Below are 17,922 nucleotides of genomic sequence, written 5' to 3' on the forward strand. Positions count from 1 at the left end.
CTTTTCTCATAGCACTTACCACCTTAGAACACCCTATATAGTTAGGTAATTAATTAATTTCTATCATCTTTGCCTATCAAAATGTAAACTTTACAAAAGCAGGAATTTTTAAAATGTTTTGCTCACTGATATAACCCAGCTGCCTAGAACAGTCCCTGGCATATACTGTGCCCTCATTAATTGTATGTTGCTTTAAGAAACCCTTCCAATCTTTCACAATTTCATCTACTTGGCCCATAGCACACACCTGGCTGGACTTAGATGCTTTCACAGTCACACATCCCCAGAGCACAGAGACACATGCTCAGAGATGCCAGATATATATGTGGATATATAACTGTAAGTTGACAACTAGATACTTTTTTTTACCTTTTTACATATATTCACATATGCAAAGTCTCTTGTACATGCGTGGACAAATCACATTTTTGAAATTAATTTTTTATTATGATTTTGAGGCACTTTTTTGGCAAAATTCTATTATAAAATATTTCAAACCTACAGAATAGTTGAAAGAATTGTGAAGTGAATACCCACTACGTGGATTGTACAGATAAAATTTTGCTAATTTGACTTATTGTACATTTATCTATGAATGTATTTCTCTATCCATCCATCAATACATTCTATATGCATTTAAGTATTCTTTCCCCCTAAATACTTTAGCATTAGAGATAACTCAATATTTGTTTGCTTTTTAGGTAAACTTTACATACAGAGAAATGCACAAATCTTAAGTGTACATTTACTGAGCTCTGACAAATGAGTTTTTGACTTGTGTAACTCAGTTTTTTTTATTTAAAAAAATTTTTAATGTTTATTTTTGAGAGAGGAAGGGACACAAAGCATGAGTGGGGAAGGGGCAGAGAGAGAGGGAGACACAGAACCCAAAGCAGGCTCCAGGCTCTGGGTTGAGAGCAGAGAGCCCAATGTGGGGCTCAAGCTCATGAACCGTGAGATCATGACCTGAGGTGAAGTTGGATACTTAACCAGCTGAGCCACCCAGGTGCCCTGATTTCACCTGTGTAACTCAAAGCTCCATCAAGATAGAGAGCATTGTTGTCACTCCCAACATTTCCATCATGCCCATTCCTGGTCAATTCACTAGCTGAGGCAACCACTACTCTGATTTTTTTCACGATGGGTTAGTTTTTGTCTGTTCTAGAATTTTATTTACACAGAATAATTTGATATGTACTTACATTTATTTATTCATTCAATAAAAAAATCATGCAGCACCTACCATATGCTCAGAGACCTATATCTGATGTCTGTCTGTTCACGGGGAATAATGAGTTCTCCCGGACTGACCAAAGACCAAAGCTATTTCTAGGCATGACCTATGACCTTCTCTCTCCTGCAATCACATTGTCACTGAGAGATTATGCACACACAACTGGGTGTCGTGAATGGAAATGCAGGCCACCAGGCAGGTGGGTGCCCTGGGCTCCTCCCTGCCTGCCTCTCCCCACCAATGACACTGGCTCTGGAGGCCTCTCATCAGCCCCAAAACCCCCTCCCACTCACTTCCCACACCAGAGCTTCGTCTGCATTTCTCTACGCAGGTGTGCAAGGGGGTGTCACAATCTCAGCCTAGGCTGTGCCCAAGTAGGTAAAAGTGCATGTGGGTAGACTGCTGGAAGGAGCTGGGCAGGCAGAGGTGGCATGCGTCCCTGCTGTCATGTGGGGGGTGGAGACTACCTAGGGGTTGGAGAAGAAAGCATGAAAAGAGGAAATATTGAAGGCTCCTGAGCAATCAAGCCTAGGAAACCAAAGGAACAGCACTCACCTGGAGTCTCTGGAGACCGCGAGGATGATGTTCTTGCCCTCTAAGAAGGACCTTAAGACTGCCCTGGAGGTCTTTGCTGTTTTTCAGTGGCCCCTAAGTGTCTTCCTTATTGGTGAGTCTTCAGCCTTTGGTAGGGTGACCAACTGCCCTGGTATGCCTGGGACTGAGGGGTTTTAGGGTTTAGCAGGATTTTGAATGCCAAAACCCGGGTCGTCCCAGGCATTGCCTGACATGCCTGGTGGTGGTACTCATGGAATCTCTGAGTGTATATGAGTGTGTGTATGTGTGTGTGTGTGTGTGTGTGTGTGTGTGCGCGCGCATAGAGGTGTGTGCCTATGCAAGGGTGCATATGCGTGTGTGCAAGCGAGCCTTGATGCAGACGTGAATGGGGAGCTCTCCTGGGTCTACGCTGGGGCATGCCGGGCATGTTTTGGGAAGATGTGGAGCAGTTTCACTGAGGCTAGTCAAGGAAAAGGACTTAGCTGCAAAAGGACTTAGCTGTTCATGAACCACCAGTGGGGAATAGCAGCCTGGTGGCAGACGAAGGCTCTGAAAACCTCTTGTCCAGAGCAATTCATCCATTTATCCAGCCATTTTTCCCGCTACTATCTATACCACAAACACTTTGTGAGTTACTTAGATGCTGGCCACTGTATTCTAGGTGCTGAAGCAAAGCATCCCTGTGGGAGGGGGAGGGGCTGGGAAAAAATTCTCAGTTGTCAGGTGGTTTAAGTGAGTACTAGCTGGAGGCAAGGGTGTGAACCAAATGACCTTGTAAGATATCTGGGAAGTACTGCAGGTAGGCCTTGAGAGTCCGGGGCTTGCCAGTGAATAGGGAGCGTGGGCTAGAGGACAGGCAATGGGAGGCTAGGAGGCCTGCCTGGGGTGGGCACCAGGACCCTTCTGTGCTGAAAAGAGCAGTGTTAACCTAGGAATGATTAGCAATCAGAGCAGGAAGAGACCAGCAGAAATAAATTCATATGTATTAGGTAATTTGTACCTGGTATTTTCACACCTATTTCTTCATTTTAGCCTCACACCAGCTTCATGATGTAGAAGCTATTATTATGCATAATAATACTATATATATATAATGCACATATATATTTACATAATATATATAGTATTATATATTACATAGTATTACATATTGTTATATATTATAATTATATATAATTATAAATTATATATTCATTATATTATATAATATCAAATATTATATAATAATCATTATATTGTAATGTATTATATATTATATATTAATATATAATATATAATTATATAACTAGTTATATATTAATTAATATTAATATTATAATTATATATTATTATATATAATATATACTATTATATATAGTGTAGTATTATATATAGTAATATATATTATATATATATAATATATACATATATATTATGTATGTGTGGCTATTGGTGTGTGTGTGTATATATATATGTATATATATATATATACATTGGCATATATATATATATATATATATATATAGGTATATATATACCAATAGCCACACATACATAATAAGCGCTAATACTCATATTAGCTAACATTAATTGCACCCTTTTATCGCGTCAGGCACTGTTCTAAGCACCTTATGTGTCAAATAATCTCCATTGTACAGATGAGGAAGCTGAGGTACATGTAGTGTAAGTGGTCTGTCCAAGATCACACAGCTTAGGAAGCAGAGTAACTGGCCTGGGAATTGAGCCCACAAGGGCCTGATTCCAGCTTAGGAATTCCTTTCCCTACCTCTTGCCTCAGCTCACTCAATGCTGATTGGGAGGTTGGATCTGGATGTGTCCCTGGAGCACATGCTAGTCCAGGGTGCAGTCTAATTCATAATTGCCTCATTTAAAATTTCTGGTAACTGCCCATTCATAATCTTTGCCCATTTTTTTTCTGTTGAATGAGTTGACTCTTGAACTAGGAGAACTAGGAACTAGGTGAAGAAGGAGCAGTGTTCAGGGCAGAGAGTGGGTGACACATGACAAGGCTACGATGAGGGAGAGCAACAAAGCATTCAAGGAGCTGACAGTGGTTAAGTGGGATGAGGGGCAAGAGACACAGAACTGATGCCCAATCCATATCGAGTGAATGAATGGGAGACAGAAGAAAGAGGATACTGGAGAAGCAGGCAGTTTGGGGATGATGGTGCAGGGCATTGTAAACTAAGGAATAGGGTTTGGACTTTTTCCTGAGGGCCATGTGGAGCCATGATAGGGTTTGGCACAGGACAACAGCATCAGATTTGTGTTTTCAAGAGATCACTATAGCTCTGTGTAGCAAATTGGTTATAGGAAGAGGCTGTTGAAATCATCCAGGTGAGAGATGGTAGTGATTCATACCAGACCAGTAGTAATTGGGATGGACACAAGAGGGGAAAAAAAGGAGAGATTTGAGAAATTGGAACAGAATTAATAAGGCTTGATGATCAGAAGATATGGGCAAGAGAAACGGAAAAGGCAAGACGGAGGGCTTAGGGCCCAGTTTGAGGTGGAGCAGAGGAGGCTGAAGGAGGTGTGTGACAGAAAGGGAGATGAGTGCAGAGGGCAAACTGTCCCAGAGAGGTCTTAATTAGAGTCTGTCTGTGGGACATACAGAGAGGTAGTATGGAACAGGCAGGAGGGCTCTAGGCCTGGGCCTTAGGAAATGTGGGTTCCAGCACTCCCCCTTCCCTTGCTAGCTCACATGGGGTGGGTGGAGCAAATGGCCCCTTGGAACCTTCCAAGCTCTTCACTCTGTTCATGGAATCATATCCCTTTGGACCCTAAAGGCCTTGAGAGAAGACCCTCACAATAAGTCTATGAGGAAGATAAGGCAGACATTGGTAGTGTAATTCCCACTTGGCAGATGAAGTTCAGTGACTAGTCTGAGAGCAGACTCATGGTAAATGGCAGAGCCAGGATTCATCTCACTGTCAGGGCACTCTACCTGAGGCCACATTGCCTCACAAGATGTCCCCAACACCATCTGGGTTGAGCAAAGCCCAAGGGAAACAGGGAGGTGTCCTCTGGACTAGACCCATGACTCTATTTCTTGAAAGGTCCAATAGTTTTATAAGGAGTATATCAAAAGCTAAAAACTGCTGGCCTTTGTTTCACCCTTACATCTGTTCCCTAGAGGTAGCCATTTTCAGCTTTGTTAGCTTTTTCTTCTGGTATTTATCTCCACGTGTCTACATTTTACTGTTTAAAATGTCTAAATATTGCTAGTTTCTGATTTAACAACTTTAGATATTGTCACTGACTTTCTAATATGGAAGATGAGAATTTGGTTCTATACACTATTGCTAGATCTGTCCATTTCCTTCATCCTTCCGAGATTGTTGTAGCACAAGTTTGGTTAAATGCCTGACTATGACTAGGAATATCCCTAGGTGAGCCATTTAGTGTACTGAGAGTATATTTCCTTTCCTGTACAATTTTCTGTTTCTCTGGAACTTACAATTGCCTCATTTTAAATTTCTTTTATGCTCTATTAGCTATCTATTAGTTACACCAATTCATCTTCAAACTCTCCACAGACATATTAATCTCTCAATATCAGTGAACACATCAGGAATCTGTAAGGTCCTCTCCCATCCCCCATTGTTTATTTCCTTGAGGATATTGTTGCTGGAGCCCAGCATCTTCCTGTTACAATCTGGTCTTATGCATAGCTCTCACCTCCAGGGCCCTTGAGGTACCTTGGGTGCATAATTTAAGAAGGTGCTCACTCTCCGGGTTGTGCAAGTATTCAGTCAGTACTTGCCTGACCCTGAGAGTGTCTTCTTAAATTTTGTGTCCTAAGCACCTTGCTTGCCTCACCCTAGCCCTGGCCCTGGTCAGTTCTTCCTCCGTTGGCTCCTTTTTTTCCTGGATCCCATGCCTTCCTCTGTCTTGGTTTACTCTCTTACCTTGATGGACCACATACATCCTCCAGTAGTTTCCTGAGAAACAGACATGGGAGATAAACTCTCTGAGACTATATGTCTGAGATGGTCCTTATTCTTTCATACTGGATTCACAATTTGGCTGCATATAGAATGTCTTAGCTGTGTCTACTATAAGTGTCTGAGTTTAGAGTCTCTTCGGTTCAATTTTTCAGAGAATAGTCCTCCCATTGTCCAATGGTGTAGGGGCGGGGATGGGACCTGGGGTTCTAACTACTTCTTTGATAGACTTTCAATCAAGCCTTGTGCCTCACAGTGCTTTTTGTCACATCTAATGACTCCAAATTATGAGTCTTTCCTATATTTTCTACAACAAACAGGCTTGCTCTTGTAGCCATTCTCCTTGCAGGTAACTAGGTTTCAGCTTTCTTTCCTTGAAATCACTTACTCCTTCCTTCAACTACTTTCAAGCATGCAAACATTTTGCTGGTATCTCTTGTCCACTCTTGTTGGTATCTCTCTAATTCTTTTTCTTCTTGCAGATCTATACTTTTTAAAACATTCTTATGGTAACTTTAGCGAGGCCTTGGCAAGGAGTCAAGATAGAAACTTGTGGGACGCCTGGGTGGCTCAGTCAGTTAAGCATCTGACTTCAGCTCAGGTCATGATCTCACAGCTTGTGGGTTTGAGCCCTGCATCAGGCTCTGTGTTGACAACTCAGAGCCTGGAGCTTGCTTCAAATTCTGTGCCTCCCTCTCTCTCTGCCCTTTCCCCGCTCACACTCTCTTTCTCTCTCTCAAAAATAAATAAACATTAAAAAAAAGATAAAAACTTGTGTTCAATCTGCCATGTCCAGTTGGAAGTGTTTTTTGTCTTTTCTAACCTTTATTTTGACCCACTTTCTCTCACACAGCCTCATTCACAGCTGTTTTAAAAACTGAGTCTGGTAATAATTCTAAGTGAGTGCGGCTCCCTAGGACTCATCTCCATTAAGTCTCTCCTAATTACTCTACCTTACAGTGCTCCTGTCTTACTGGAGCTTGACACAGTCCAGTATCTGATTCTGTCCCACCTTGCCCTTTCCTTTGTTTCTCGTTTGCGAACTTGTGTACTCCCAACCTGGCTGATACTGGGTCTTCTCTTTCTCTTATATTCCCTCCACCGATGCCTCACAGAGAAGATCTGGAGAAGAAAATGTGAGTTGGAGGAAAACTGCTCCTGGCTCTATTGTCCCAGGACTCCCAACCTCTAGTACTTGGATCAATGTGACCCATCGTTGGCTCCCTGACATTGAACACAGCCCAGAGCAGTGCTGGAGTAGGTCCTGGGGAGTAGAGGGCTTACTGCATGGACCACAGCTGGAGAGGAAAACATCTGTTTTTCCAGACCTGAAGCAGGTTCCCAAGGACAGAGAGGAGATGGAGGGCTGGGGACGTGGGCACAGAGACCATGTGCTAAGGAGAGGAAGCAAGAGCACTGAGTGAGCATGTGGGCAGAGTGTGTGTGACCTTGAGGTGGAGAGACCCCAAGAGGGAGGGCAAGTGTGAAGGACTGTTCATAATTCATTAACTCTGGGCTGGGCTTCCCTGCAGTAATCAACGTAATCTTTGTCAACCTGTACCTGGTGGCGTTCACATCGTACTGGCCGGTCACTGTGCTCATTCTCACCTGGCTGGCTTATGACTGGAAGACCCCCGAGCGAGGTAGGGGCCCCCCTGGGGGCTGCGTTGCTACCTGCCACAGGCTTTTTCCTCTTCTCTTATTATAGTTCTAAGAGACTCTGGCCAATTCCCGAGAAGTCCTCAAGCCTGTCCCTACCTGGCTTAGAGAAGCTGAGGGAAGGGGGTCTTTTTAAAAGTGCTAGAAAGGCCCAGATCAGAACTGGAGTAGGTTAGGGGAAAGGCAGCTAATAAAGCAGAAATGCAGGCCTGTCCTAAATTGGCCCGAATGTGACATAGCCCATCCTGATTGTCACAAGGCCAGGAAACAGTAGGGGGTGAGGGGCCCCCCTATGGCTCCTTGACAAGGGCTCTGAAGAAGACAGTGGGGGTGGGGAAAACTTGGCTACATTGGCTCCTTTTTCAGGTGGCCGCCGGGTTACCTCTGTGAGGAATTGGCGCCTGTGGAAACACTACTGTGATTACTTCCCCCTCAGGGTAAGTAGCCCCAGATTCCCACTTGGGTCCCAGGCCCAGCCCCAACTCCAATGCCAGTGGTTGGGCCAGGGTGGAGGTTGGGGGCATCATTCCCATTGAGGCCCACATGAATTATGCCCCCTGGAGCTGTGTGTTACCCAACCTGTGTGGCTGGACACAGCAGCCTTTTCCCCTTCCAGGTCTCTGGCCATAAAGAGGAATACTCTTCCTTGGCTATGTGCCTTCTGACTCCACTTTCCTCTACAGCTGTTGAAGACTCATGATATCTCCCCCAGCCACAACTATATCCTTGTCTGCCATCCTCATGGGGTCTTGTCCCACTCGTGGTTTGGCCAGTTTGCCACAAACGGCTTATGCTTCTCCAAGATCTTTCCTGGTATCACCCCTTATGTTCTCACACTGGGAGCCTTTTTCTGGGTGCCGTTGCTCAGAGACTATGTCATGTCTTCAGGTGAGTTGGCTCCTAGGACGTAAAGCCAAAGGAAACATGGTTCCTTAAGGGAGAAGTGTTGGGGGAATGGGTGAGAGCAAGGCCAACTCAGTGATCCTCTCTGGTCTTAAAAAGCTACCTAAGGCTCACCTGCCTGACGTGAGGCTCTCCCCTCTTTGAAGATGTAGGGAGGAAAGTTAGGAGGTGTGGGAAGTGGCCAATCAGCTTTTGGCATTTTCTGCCTACCAGGGACCTGCTCTGTGAGCCAATCCTCCATGGACTTTCTGCTTACCCACAGAGGCACAGGCAACATGCTGATTGTGGTGGTTGGTGGCCTGGCTGAGTGCAAATACAGCCTTCCAGGCTCTACCACCCTGGTCTTGAAGAACCGAACTGGCTTTGTACGCATGGCCCTTCGGCATGGGTAAGGACACCTCTGGTCCAGAATGGGCAGAAGGGCTCCAAAAGCCTAGCAGGGAAGAAGCAAGGGGTTTTGAATAAATTATATCCAAAAAGGGAGGTAGAAAGTTGCTTCTGTGTTGGAGTAGAGCCTGGGCCATGTCCTGGAGGCATTTCTGCTTATGAAGAAAGGCTAGAGGGCTAGCCCTGAGCTGCTCTGCCTCACACGAGCCTCTCATCTGGGCCAGTACCTATACGAAAGTACCTCGACAAAAGGCTGTAGCCTCATGTCAGAGAGAACCAACATTACTGTCTGGGTTAAAGGGAGGAAAGCTAAATGAGATGGCCCTTGGGTCTTATCTTCTAGTGTTTCAGACCTGTGGGTTCACAGGAAGGTCTGGGACTTGCTTCCTTTAGCTTACTGATATTTTGCCCCTACAGGCAGCCTGGGGTAGACAGTGGGGCCCTCACACTTAGTCTGGACATAGGCCCAGCTAAGTTAGGTGCTGAGAAACCTATAGGGAGACCTAGGGACCACTGGTAGCACATCTGGCTTTCAGCAGGGTACCTACCTTTCTGGCCATCAAAGTATATGCCTTTCCTCTGCAGAGTGCCTCTAATCCCTGCCTATGCCTTTGGGGAGGCAGACCTCTACAGTCAGCACATTTTCACTCCTGGGGGCTTGGTGAATCGATTCCAGAAGTGGTTCCAGAGTATGGTACACATCTACCCTTGTGCTTTCTATGGACGTGGCTTCACTGAGAACTCCTGGGGCTTACTGCCCTATGCTCAGCCTGTAACCACCATTGGTGAGTGAGACTTTCCACTGGCAGCCACATCTAGGATATAGGCTCCAGTTCTGAGGCTGAGCCTTGGGTTTGGCTGTGTCTGGAGGCAGAGAGGCTGGCCAGGATAAGGGGCATGGTTGCAGTAAGGGTGGGGAGAAACTGGGCATGAGGGCCGAGGCCCATTCTAAGGAGTGAGCTGTTCTGATGCTTTCCCCTTTTCCTTCTCTGTCTCCTCTGGCAGTTGGGAAGCCTCTACCACTGCCCAAGATTGAGAACCCGAGCCAGGAGACTGTGGCTAAATACCACGCACTCTATACTGATGCCCTACGCAAACTGTTTGACCAGCATAAGACCAAGTTTGGCATCTCAGAGACCCAGGAACTGGTGATAGTTTGACAGACACCCAGCAGCTTCTCAGCCTGGAACCTGTGAAATAGGACAAAAGTCACCTATGGGCCTCCTGTTCCCGATTTGGCCAGACCTCAATATGAGGCGGGGCTGTCCATTTGGCTGTTCTCTAGACCCCTCTTCTTCCTCCATCTCTCTCCTCCTTCCAGCACTTCTCTGATTTTTCCTTGCGATTACAAGGGAAATAGTCCCAAAGCTCAGGGAAAGCCCTAAGAGAGAAGTACCCCGAGGTTTCCCATGTTCACTCAGCATCAGTACTGAGGAAAATAATGGACAGAATAAAAAGCTTTTCTTCTGAAACTCATTGTGCCCCAAGTAGTCTGTTTTAAGGGCCTAGGATCCCTGATCATGGCTTTGCTTCTCTAGCTCTCACGCAGCCCCATCTCCTGGCATCGAGACTCCTACAGGACTGGGTGCCTTGAGATCCTGTGTGCTTGGAGTTCAGACTCCACCACCCTCAAGCCATAGGACATGGAACAATCTGTCATCTCTGGGCCTGAGTTTCCTCATCTGTAGGATGAAGAATCCCTCCCCTGCTTACCTCAGAGGCCATTGGGAAGATCAAATGATACTGAATGTGATTGAACTTTGGAAATTGGACAGCTATACGAAATTATTCTCCTCCAGTTATTTTGCCCATTTCCTATCCTTGAGCAAACTATGCCCTAAATTCCATGGCATTTGAATGTTTAAAAGAGCATTTACAGTGTAAGATCTTGTCAACAGCCCTTCGGAAGTTTAAGTAACCTTTCTAGTTGGGCATTATTCCTTAAGCATTGGTCTCCTCATCTGCAAAATGGGATGATACATCATGGGGGGCTGGAGGCTGGATCTACCCAAGCTGTTATGGGCTCAGGCATGAAATATCCATTACAGATACCACAGTGTCAAGCTAAGGGTAACTCTGTGCTGTGTCTCTGCCTCGGGACGATGTTCCTTTCTTTGTAGGACCTCTGGCTTACTGGACAGGCAATTACAGGAAAAGACCTAAGGTGTTAGGGATGGGGAATGTGTGATCTGATGCACAGAGAGGATGTGGGATGTTGGGACAGGAAATTCAGACCTCCTTCCTTCTGTTGCCTCCTCTGACATGAGTGCCTTGGTCCTTCCCCTAGCTCATGTGTGGCAACGCTTGCAAAGAAGCACCTAGCATATAGGTAGTGCTTAAGTCTATTTCAAGAATGGGGAAAAAGCTTTATTTGCAAAGAATGAACCATTAATTTACACAAACTTACATCCCAGTTTATATACATTATATATAGTTTATGTACATAGTATCTCACACTGGATGGTGACCCCCCAAAGCAGCACTGGGCCTGCTCCAGGCCAATCTCCCCATGAAGCCCACCCTCCACCCCTAGTGGAAGTTTTTTGAATAAAGAAATGACACACCCCAAGTCCTCTTAGAGGGAGCCCTGACATGAATTAAAAGAAAGAGTCTGGTTCCTTCTTTGTGCTTACATGGCCTAGGGGAGCCTCTAGGCTGGGAGGTGGGGGATGAGGCAGTTCCAGGGCAGCCTCAGGACATCCTGGTATTAGGCCAGTGGAGAGCCTTTCAGTCCAGAGGCCGGAGCAGGGAAAATGAATGCCTTGGGGGAAGAGTTCTGACAAAGGCTACATCTACTCTTTTCCCTGCCTGGCCAGGATCCTGAAGGGGGCCAAGTACTTCTAGTCTGAAGTCTGTGGGTAGAAGAAAGAAGGGGTTCCGTGTGGGACAGGGACTGCTCCACCCCCTTGCTCTTTTGTGTCAGCAGGTCAGGGCTCCTTCACCTTGGGTAGGTCACCTTCCACCTCTGGGCCTCTGTTTCTAGCTCTAAATTTCTCTGAATCTATTTGCACCCACCGGAAGTTATAGGAAACACATGTACTTGCACATGGATTGAAGTCTTTGTTCACCTCCAGGGTTCTTAACCCTTTCCTACTCAGGAAAAGAGATTTGGCTCAGGATGGATGAAGGGGGACCTAAAGCCAAGACTACATTTCCCAAGGAGCCAGTAGCTGAACAGCCCCCCAAAGCTATCTTTTATGCCAGCTTTGGCTGTTGAACCCCAAGTAGCTGGCAAAGGCCCCTGCCATGCAATTCTCTTTCAAACCTCTGCCATCTGCTCACTCACAAATGTCCTCGTCCCATCATCCACGCTAGCCTTGGCCCTCTGGTGAACTCACATCAGCAGAATTCCAGACTATAAATCTATTTCCACATCCTCTTACTAGTAAATTGCTTCACCACTTTGCCAATGACTGCTGCAACTGGGCTCCCCAGCTATCTGTTGCTTCCTTCATCACCTCCCTCCCTCTAGGGTTCCTTTTGGGGCTTCACAATGAATAAAGCGTCCTGTGCAAATCCTCTTCCCCCTATAATCCCCTCTATGTCTGGAGAATAGAATGGGTTTCACAATGTCCTTTAGGGGTACAATTAGGAAGCCTTCTCCTTCTCTCTCCTCACACACATCCTCTCGGGTCTTTCCTCCATTAGGACAGATCCTGGTAGACAGAGCTCTCTGTGGTATGGTAGAAAGACATAAGGAATCATTTAGTAGCTGTGGGAAGTGGACCAGCTCCTATAAACTGTCTATAGGATAACCAATGGAAGACCTCACCTGCAGCAGGGGCTGGATACATGATGGGTGGCTGGATTATCAGGTGAGTGGAAAAACATGAGGGGTACAGTTCTGTTGGTACTAGAGGCCTGCTGCTTAGACATGGTACCAAGACAATTCTTCTGAGCTCTCATAAGAGCTCTATGGCTGATGGCTATTTCCCAAGGAAATGGCCTACTCTTTTTCCATGAAGCCCCTGGCAGCCAAAAGAACATCAAGGAATTGCCATCAAGGAATGGGAATGAGCATTCCTGGGTTTCTCTTAGGGACGCTGAAGGATTTGGGGTCCTCATTCCCATTTTTATTGGTTCTTTCTAGACCACAAATACAACGCAATGGTGTAGCACCATGGAATAGCTTTGGAGTCTGACCTGGCTGAGATCCTGGTCAAAGCACGTAACTTCTCTGAGCCTTGTCTAAATGATGGGAGTTATAGTATCATCGAAGGACATAATAAGAAAGTACTTTCCAAACTTTAAGGAGAGGTTCCCTTCAGTTCTTGCTATAACTGAGGACTGTCTAAGGCACTTTAGAGGAGCCTGGGCCAGACACATGCCTACAGTTTGCCCTACTTGGGGTTGTAAGGCTCTCATTAGCAACCAGATGATGGTGTCATAGCCCACCACCTCTTACCCTGACCCTTGAAGGGCCAAGCACTGTAGTTGTTTGGAAAGGGAAGGTACAGCTGAGAAATGAGTCCCTGTTCTTGGGGGGTTTCCATTGCCTGAAGGGCTTTATCCCCAATCTCTCCAAAGGGAAACTTGTTTCAGGAGCAGAGGTAGCAGACTATACAAGATTGGCCCTCCCCAGCTTTGGACTAGACCCAGAATCCAGAAACTGGATTCCAGTCTGGAATCCAGACTGGTCCTAGGCAGTTAGAAATAAGGCCTTTGAATGGTCCCACTCTATGATTCAGTGGGAAACTTGGGGTGGGGGGGGGAAGGGTCTTTGGACCTGGGTACAGGGCAGAGCTTTGCCCAGTGCCTAGATGCTGGCTTCTCTTGAGCTTGGATTCAGGGAAGCAGCACTGGAATCCATGGTGACTCTGCTGTGGCTTTTCTAAAGCCAGAGTGAAGAAAGGTGGGTCAGTAGGGCATCAGGTGCTGCCCTTTTGGATAAGGCCTAGGTTAATGACCACTTGGGTTGCAGCTAACTTGAAAAAACCCCACTGTCCTCTCCTCTTTCTTGCCCTTTTGGGGTCATGCAGAAAAGTTCTGCCTTGTTGATGCCCAGGGGCAGGCTAGTGTTTGGGAGTTTTTGTAGACTATCATGGAAGCTAAATATTAGAATTTGAAGGGACTCCTGGAGGCCATCCAGTCCAACCCATTGCCCCCAGACACAACTTGACTAGATGAATATTTGTGTTGCTTAATAAACGGGAAAGTCTCTTTATGCCCAGGTCATCTAAAGAGTATCCCAGACTTGAATAAGCACAGGTCCCAGGTTAGGCACCTGTCTCAGACAGAGGTAGGCTCTGTGGAGAAAGAAGACAGGAGTTCTGGTCAGGCTGGGAAAGAGAACAATTGGAAAGGGAGCCAGAGATTTTTCTGAGCGTGGAGTGTGGCTGTAAACAAAGTGAAAGACGTGTGGCCCCCAGTATGCCTTCAGGTTCTTAGGCAGGCTGGTTTCTGGCCATTTTCTGCAACTGCTCCAAGAGCAAACCTCCTGTCTCCAAAGCCCAGTGAGTTGCCGCAAAGTGGCTCTCAGCCTGAGTGGGAAGAGCACTCTGACCCTCTGGCAGGCTGTGGCGCAGAGCAGCAAGGATGCTTCCACTGCTGAGGATGCCCTGCTTGGCAGGTTTCTCCTTCAGTCTCTGCCTCAAGCACATGCCTTTCCCCTCCCTGCCTCTGTGCTCTGGCTTCAGCACTCTGCTCTCATCCCACAATTGCCCCTAGCCCTACCCAAGAGAGGAACAGCAGCCCCTTAGGCTCAGAGGTTTGCCCCCCCCTCCCCGCAGTCTGGCGTACACCTTTGCTTTCTCTTGCCTGCTGCCCTGGAACCCCACTTTAGTGCAAGAAACAATAAAACTTTGACAATAGGGACCTTGAGGTTGAAGAGTCACGCCAGGAGCCAGTGAACATGAAGCCAAGGAAGAAGGTCCTGCTTCATGCAAACTCTGGGGCTCTATCAACTGTCCTGTTAACTCAAGGCCGTTCTGGAAAGTCAAGCAGGCCTTGTCATCCTGGAGTCACTGGGGAATAAATAGCACTGGGGTATTTGTCTCTGGCTGCAACACCCATATACCTCACTCCACAGCAGCATGTAGAGGTTCTGGGAGTCCTGGCTCCCAAACCTGGGGCAGGGGCAAGAGCAGGGGCAAAACAGAGGGCAGGGGAAATCTAGGACGCAGGGGCCTCGCCCAGCCTGATGGCCCCAAAGAAGGTGGTGTGCTTGCTCATATTGATAGAGATGTCAGCATGCACCATCTTCACGGCAATCTTCTGCCGGGCTTTGAGGAGGCAGACGCCGGCGGTGTAACAAGTGTTGTAGTTGGTCTTCCCTGTCTCGATGCTGCGGGTGCACTGAAGGAAGGGTTTCTCGTCCACCACCACCTCATAGCTGGCAAAGTCAGTGAAGTTGATGTAGTATACCTGGGTGAGAGGCAACGAGAAGGGATTGGGGGAGAGAGGAAAGAGAGGGTGGGGCCCTTCCCTACGACAACAGACAGGACTGTCTCAGATGAGCTGCGAGCACACCTCATGAAGGGGGCAGTGCCACTGAGGGCATGTTAGTTGGTCAACAGGAAAGGCAAGATGATGGGCTTATACACGGTGCTTCCCTCACTCCATGGGGCTTCGGTGGCTGAGCAAATCTTTTTTCAATAGCACACGGGCTGTAAACTCTGTGAGGGCAGGAACCATGCCCTTATCACCCCTCTGCCTCCCCCTAACCCCTCCCCTGCCCTCTGCCCTCCTCAGCTCTGGCATGAAGCACAGTGCTCTGCACACAGTAGGTGCTCAGTTGGAGCTACAGACAAATGAATACAAATTAACTGCCAAATTCAAGCCCCAAGGGCTATTTGTGGCTGAACTTAGAAGTCACTGATTCCCCAGACAGGGTGGAGTAACAACCTGCCATTCCTTAGGCTCTTTAAGGATGGCCACTCACTCAGCTTGTGGCACCCCCTCCCCGTGACTGGATTTTTCTCACTGGTTTTGACAGTTGCCTCTTGGCCCCCTGATGATTAAGGAAACATCCAGAGAGTTGGAGTGCTATCCACCACGAATGAGATAAAGGACAAAACCCAGGCCCGGAGGAAGTGCTAACCTATGTTCAAAGGTCTGGTGTCAAGGGAAATTTTCCCAGTTGTCAAGGTGTTCAAGGCCTGAGACCACTCCCAGTTCTATTCAAGGCCCAGAAAACACCCCAGCCCAAGCTTTGAGTCCCCTTCTCCCCCTGCCAATGGAGTTTAGAAGAAATGGCCTATAGGACATTGGGATTATACCTATGGGCCCCCTGGACACTGGAACCCTCATCTGTCATCCTAAATCACTTTATGAAAGGTTGCTCCCTCCATAGGCTCTTTAGGAAGGAGTAATGTATTTGGGTGCCATATGATTTCTTGGGTCAGGACCCAGGCTGTGCCAGAATGCTTGGTGGGCTTAGCAAGTGCTGGTTAACCCACCTTCTCTGGCCACTGTCCAGTGAGACCCTTCTGTTGGCTCTGTAGTCTTTCTGTCCATCTGCCTGCTTGCTGCCCACCCCACAGAAGCCCCAACCTCAGGGCTCATCTACCTCTAGCTTGGAGGAGCCACCACAGTGGAGGCAAACAACAGGCGTGGAAGTGGATGGGCATTGGCAGATGTGGGGAATAGGCCCAGGGCAGGACAAGGACAGAAACTGGGGGTGAAAGGGGCTGGGAGAATGATGGCAGGAAGGAGGAGGGAATGACAGAGAAACAGAAAGGTAGACAAGCAAATGGGAGAGAGAGGAAGGAAAGACCGTCAAAAATGTTTTCGAGGTGGAGAGAAAGTCTGCAGGACCACTATTTATTGTAAAGCTGGCCGTGTGTGTGGCGGGGGGAAGGGGTGCTCAGCAGCCCTGCAACTGACTTTCAAAGAATACATGGAGACAGAGATCAAGTTTGGCAGTAGAACCAAACAGCTCGGTGGGGAAACAAGGGCCCTGTGGCCCCGCAGGAGGGAATCAGATGGCAGGGTGTGGGAAGGGCCTCTTTTCAGTTTTTCAAGGATATCTCGCTAGGGGGCAAAAAATCCAAACCAAAACAGTCCCTTTTCTCTCCCCTCCTTTCAACTCTCTCCTAGTGAAGGGCCCCCACCCCAGTCACCCTAGAAAGCAGGAAGTTAGCTGGTCTTGGCTGGCTCCACAGCGCCCCTATGTGGCCTGCACCGGATCTGCATTCTGGATGTAAGAAGAGTTAGGCCTGAGACCGTACTCACTTCTACCTGACTATAGATGAAGTAGGTGCCGTCCACCAGTACCTCCAACTCCCCGCTGCGGGGATGTAGCTTAAACACCTTGGGGTTCATAGTGATGCGAGACCAGTCATTGAGCACTCCACCTGAAAGATCTCAGTATGAGAGAAGGGCAGTCACTCAGTACATGTCAGAATAATCTGGGCAACAGAAACAAGAAATATCAAGCAGCAACCCCATACCCCTATCCCAATGCAACCTGGGTAGCCCAGGGGGCCAAGCTTTAAGAACAGCATTTGGAAGCAGACAGCATTCAGTTTGTGAAGCAGCTGCCAGGCCTGCCTCAGGCCCCTGGGGTCCACTTGTTTGTCTCCCTCTCTCCTTTCCTGACCCCTCCATCTGGAAGGGTCTGTAACTAACACCTTCTGGCTGGAATTGGGAGTAGGGGTAAGAAGAGAGTGGGCATGCTGCCCTATTTTCTTTGTTGTTCTGGGGACTGCACAGGCAAAATTCAGACACTGAGTGGCAGGCTAGGTCTTATTATTCCATTCTACTTCTTCAGCCATAGCTCCTGAATCTCTCTCCTGTCTTACAGGTTCGTGGGTGTTGTCTGTCCTTTTCCTTAAAAGATTCCTTTTTATAGCTCTTTCATGCCCATTCCTTTTTGGAAGGCTTCCCTGGGCCCTCCAGGAAACCACTCAGCCCAAGGAATTGTCCACCTGAAGAACCTTAGGGATCAGGAGTGAGTCAGATTTCATGGCAGCTGGGATGGGTGACCACTGGTAATAGAACCCCACAGGAGAGGGGGATCTTTTATGAGAGTGAGGGATAGCCCACCAAGCAGCACTAGAATGAGCCAAAAGGATGTTGAGGGTATCTGGGACCTGAGGCACCCTTGGTAAAGCATCTGTCTGTCAGCCCAACCCCATTTGGGGCAGAGGGAGAATCCTACCACCTTTGCTGGACAGTGAGATGTGAGGGCAGAGGACAAGCTTCTATTTCAATCCTGCACAGAGAGGGATGTTCCTTTCTACCACCAGAGGAGGGAGTCCAAGCCCATGGGGTCTTTACCCATCAAAACCTTCTGTT

At 47.5% G+C, this 17,922-nt stretch overlaps 2 protein-coding genes across 6 annotated transcripts in view; one reads left to right on the forward strand and one right to left on the reverse strand.

The window, feature by feature from the left end:
• Positions 1–504: 504 nt before the first annotated feature.
• AWAT2 (acyl-CoA wax alcohol acyltransferase 2) lies at positions 505–10,348 on the forward strand. Its single transcript, XM_081792506.1, has 8 exons — positions 505–1,901; positions 6,852–6,872; positions 7,269–7,379; positions 7,762–7,832; positions 8,079–8,283; positions 8,512–8,686; positions 9,271–9,470; positions 9,691–10,348. The coding sequence occupies exons 1-8, from the start codon at positions 1,814–1,816 to the stop codon at positions 9,843–9,845; spliced, it is 1,026 nt and encodes a 341-aa protein (XP_081648632.1). The 5' UTR covers positions 505–1,813; the 3' UTR covers positions 9,846–10,348.
• A 682-nt stretch (positions 10,349–11,030) lies between these two features.
• EDA (ectodysplasin A) overlaps positions 11,031–17,922 on the reverse strand; it is a 415,885-nt gene continuing 408,993 nt past the window's right edge. Inside the window, exons 7-8 of one of the 5 annotated variants that reach the window (XM_081794023.1) lie at positions 16,858–16,979; positions 11,031–15,048 (exon numbers count right to left, since the gene is read on the reverse strand). In XM_081794023.1, coding sequence (XP_081650149.1) covers positions 14,797–15,048; positions 16,858–16,979 — 374 coding nt within the window. In that variant the 3' untranslated portion in view covers positions 11,031–14,796. Of the gene's footprint in view, positions 15,049–16,857; positions 16,989–17,922 lie in introns of all 5 variants that reach the window. The other 4 variants (XM_081794025.1, XM_081794024.1, XM_081794021.1 and 1 more) reach the window with 4 other exon arrangements.

The sequence above is a fragment of the Panthera onca genome, chromosome X (assembly GCF_046562875.1).
Source record: "Panthera onca isolate mPanOnc1 chromosome X, mPanOnc1 haplotype 2, whole genome shotgun sequence".
In the NCBI taxonomy this organism is placed as follows: Eukaryota; Metazoa; Chordata; class Mammalia; order Carnivora; family Felidae; genus Panthera; species Panthera onca.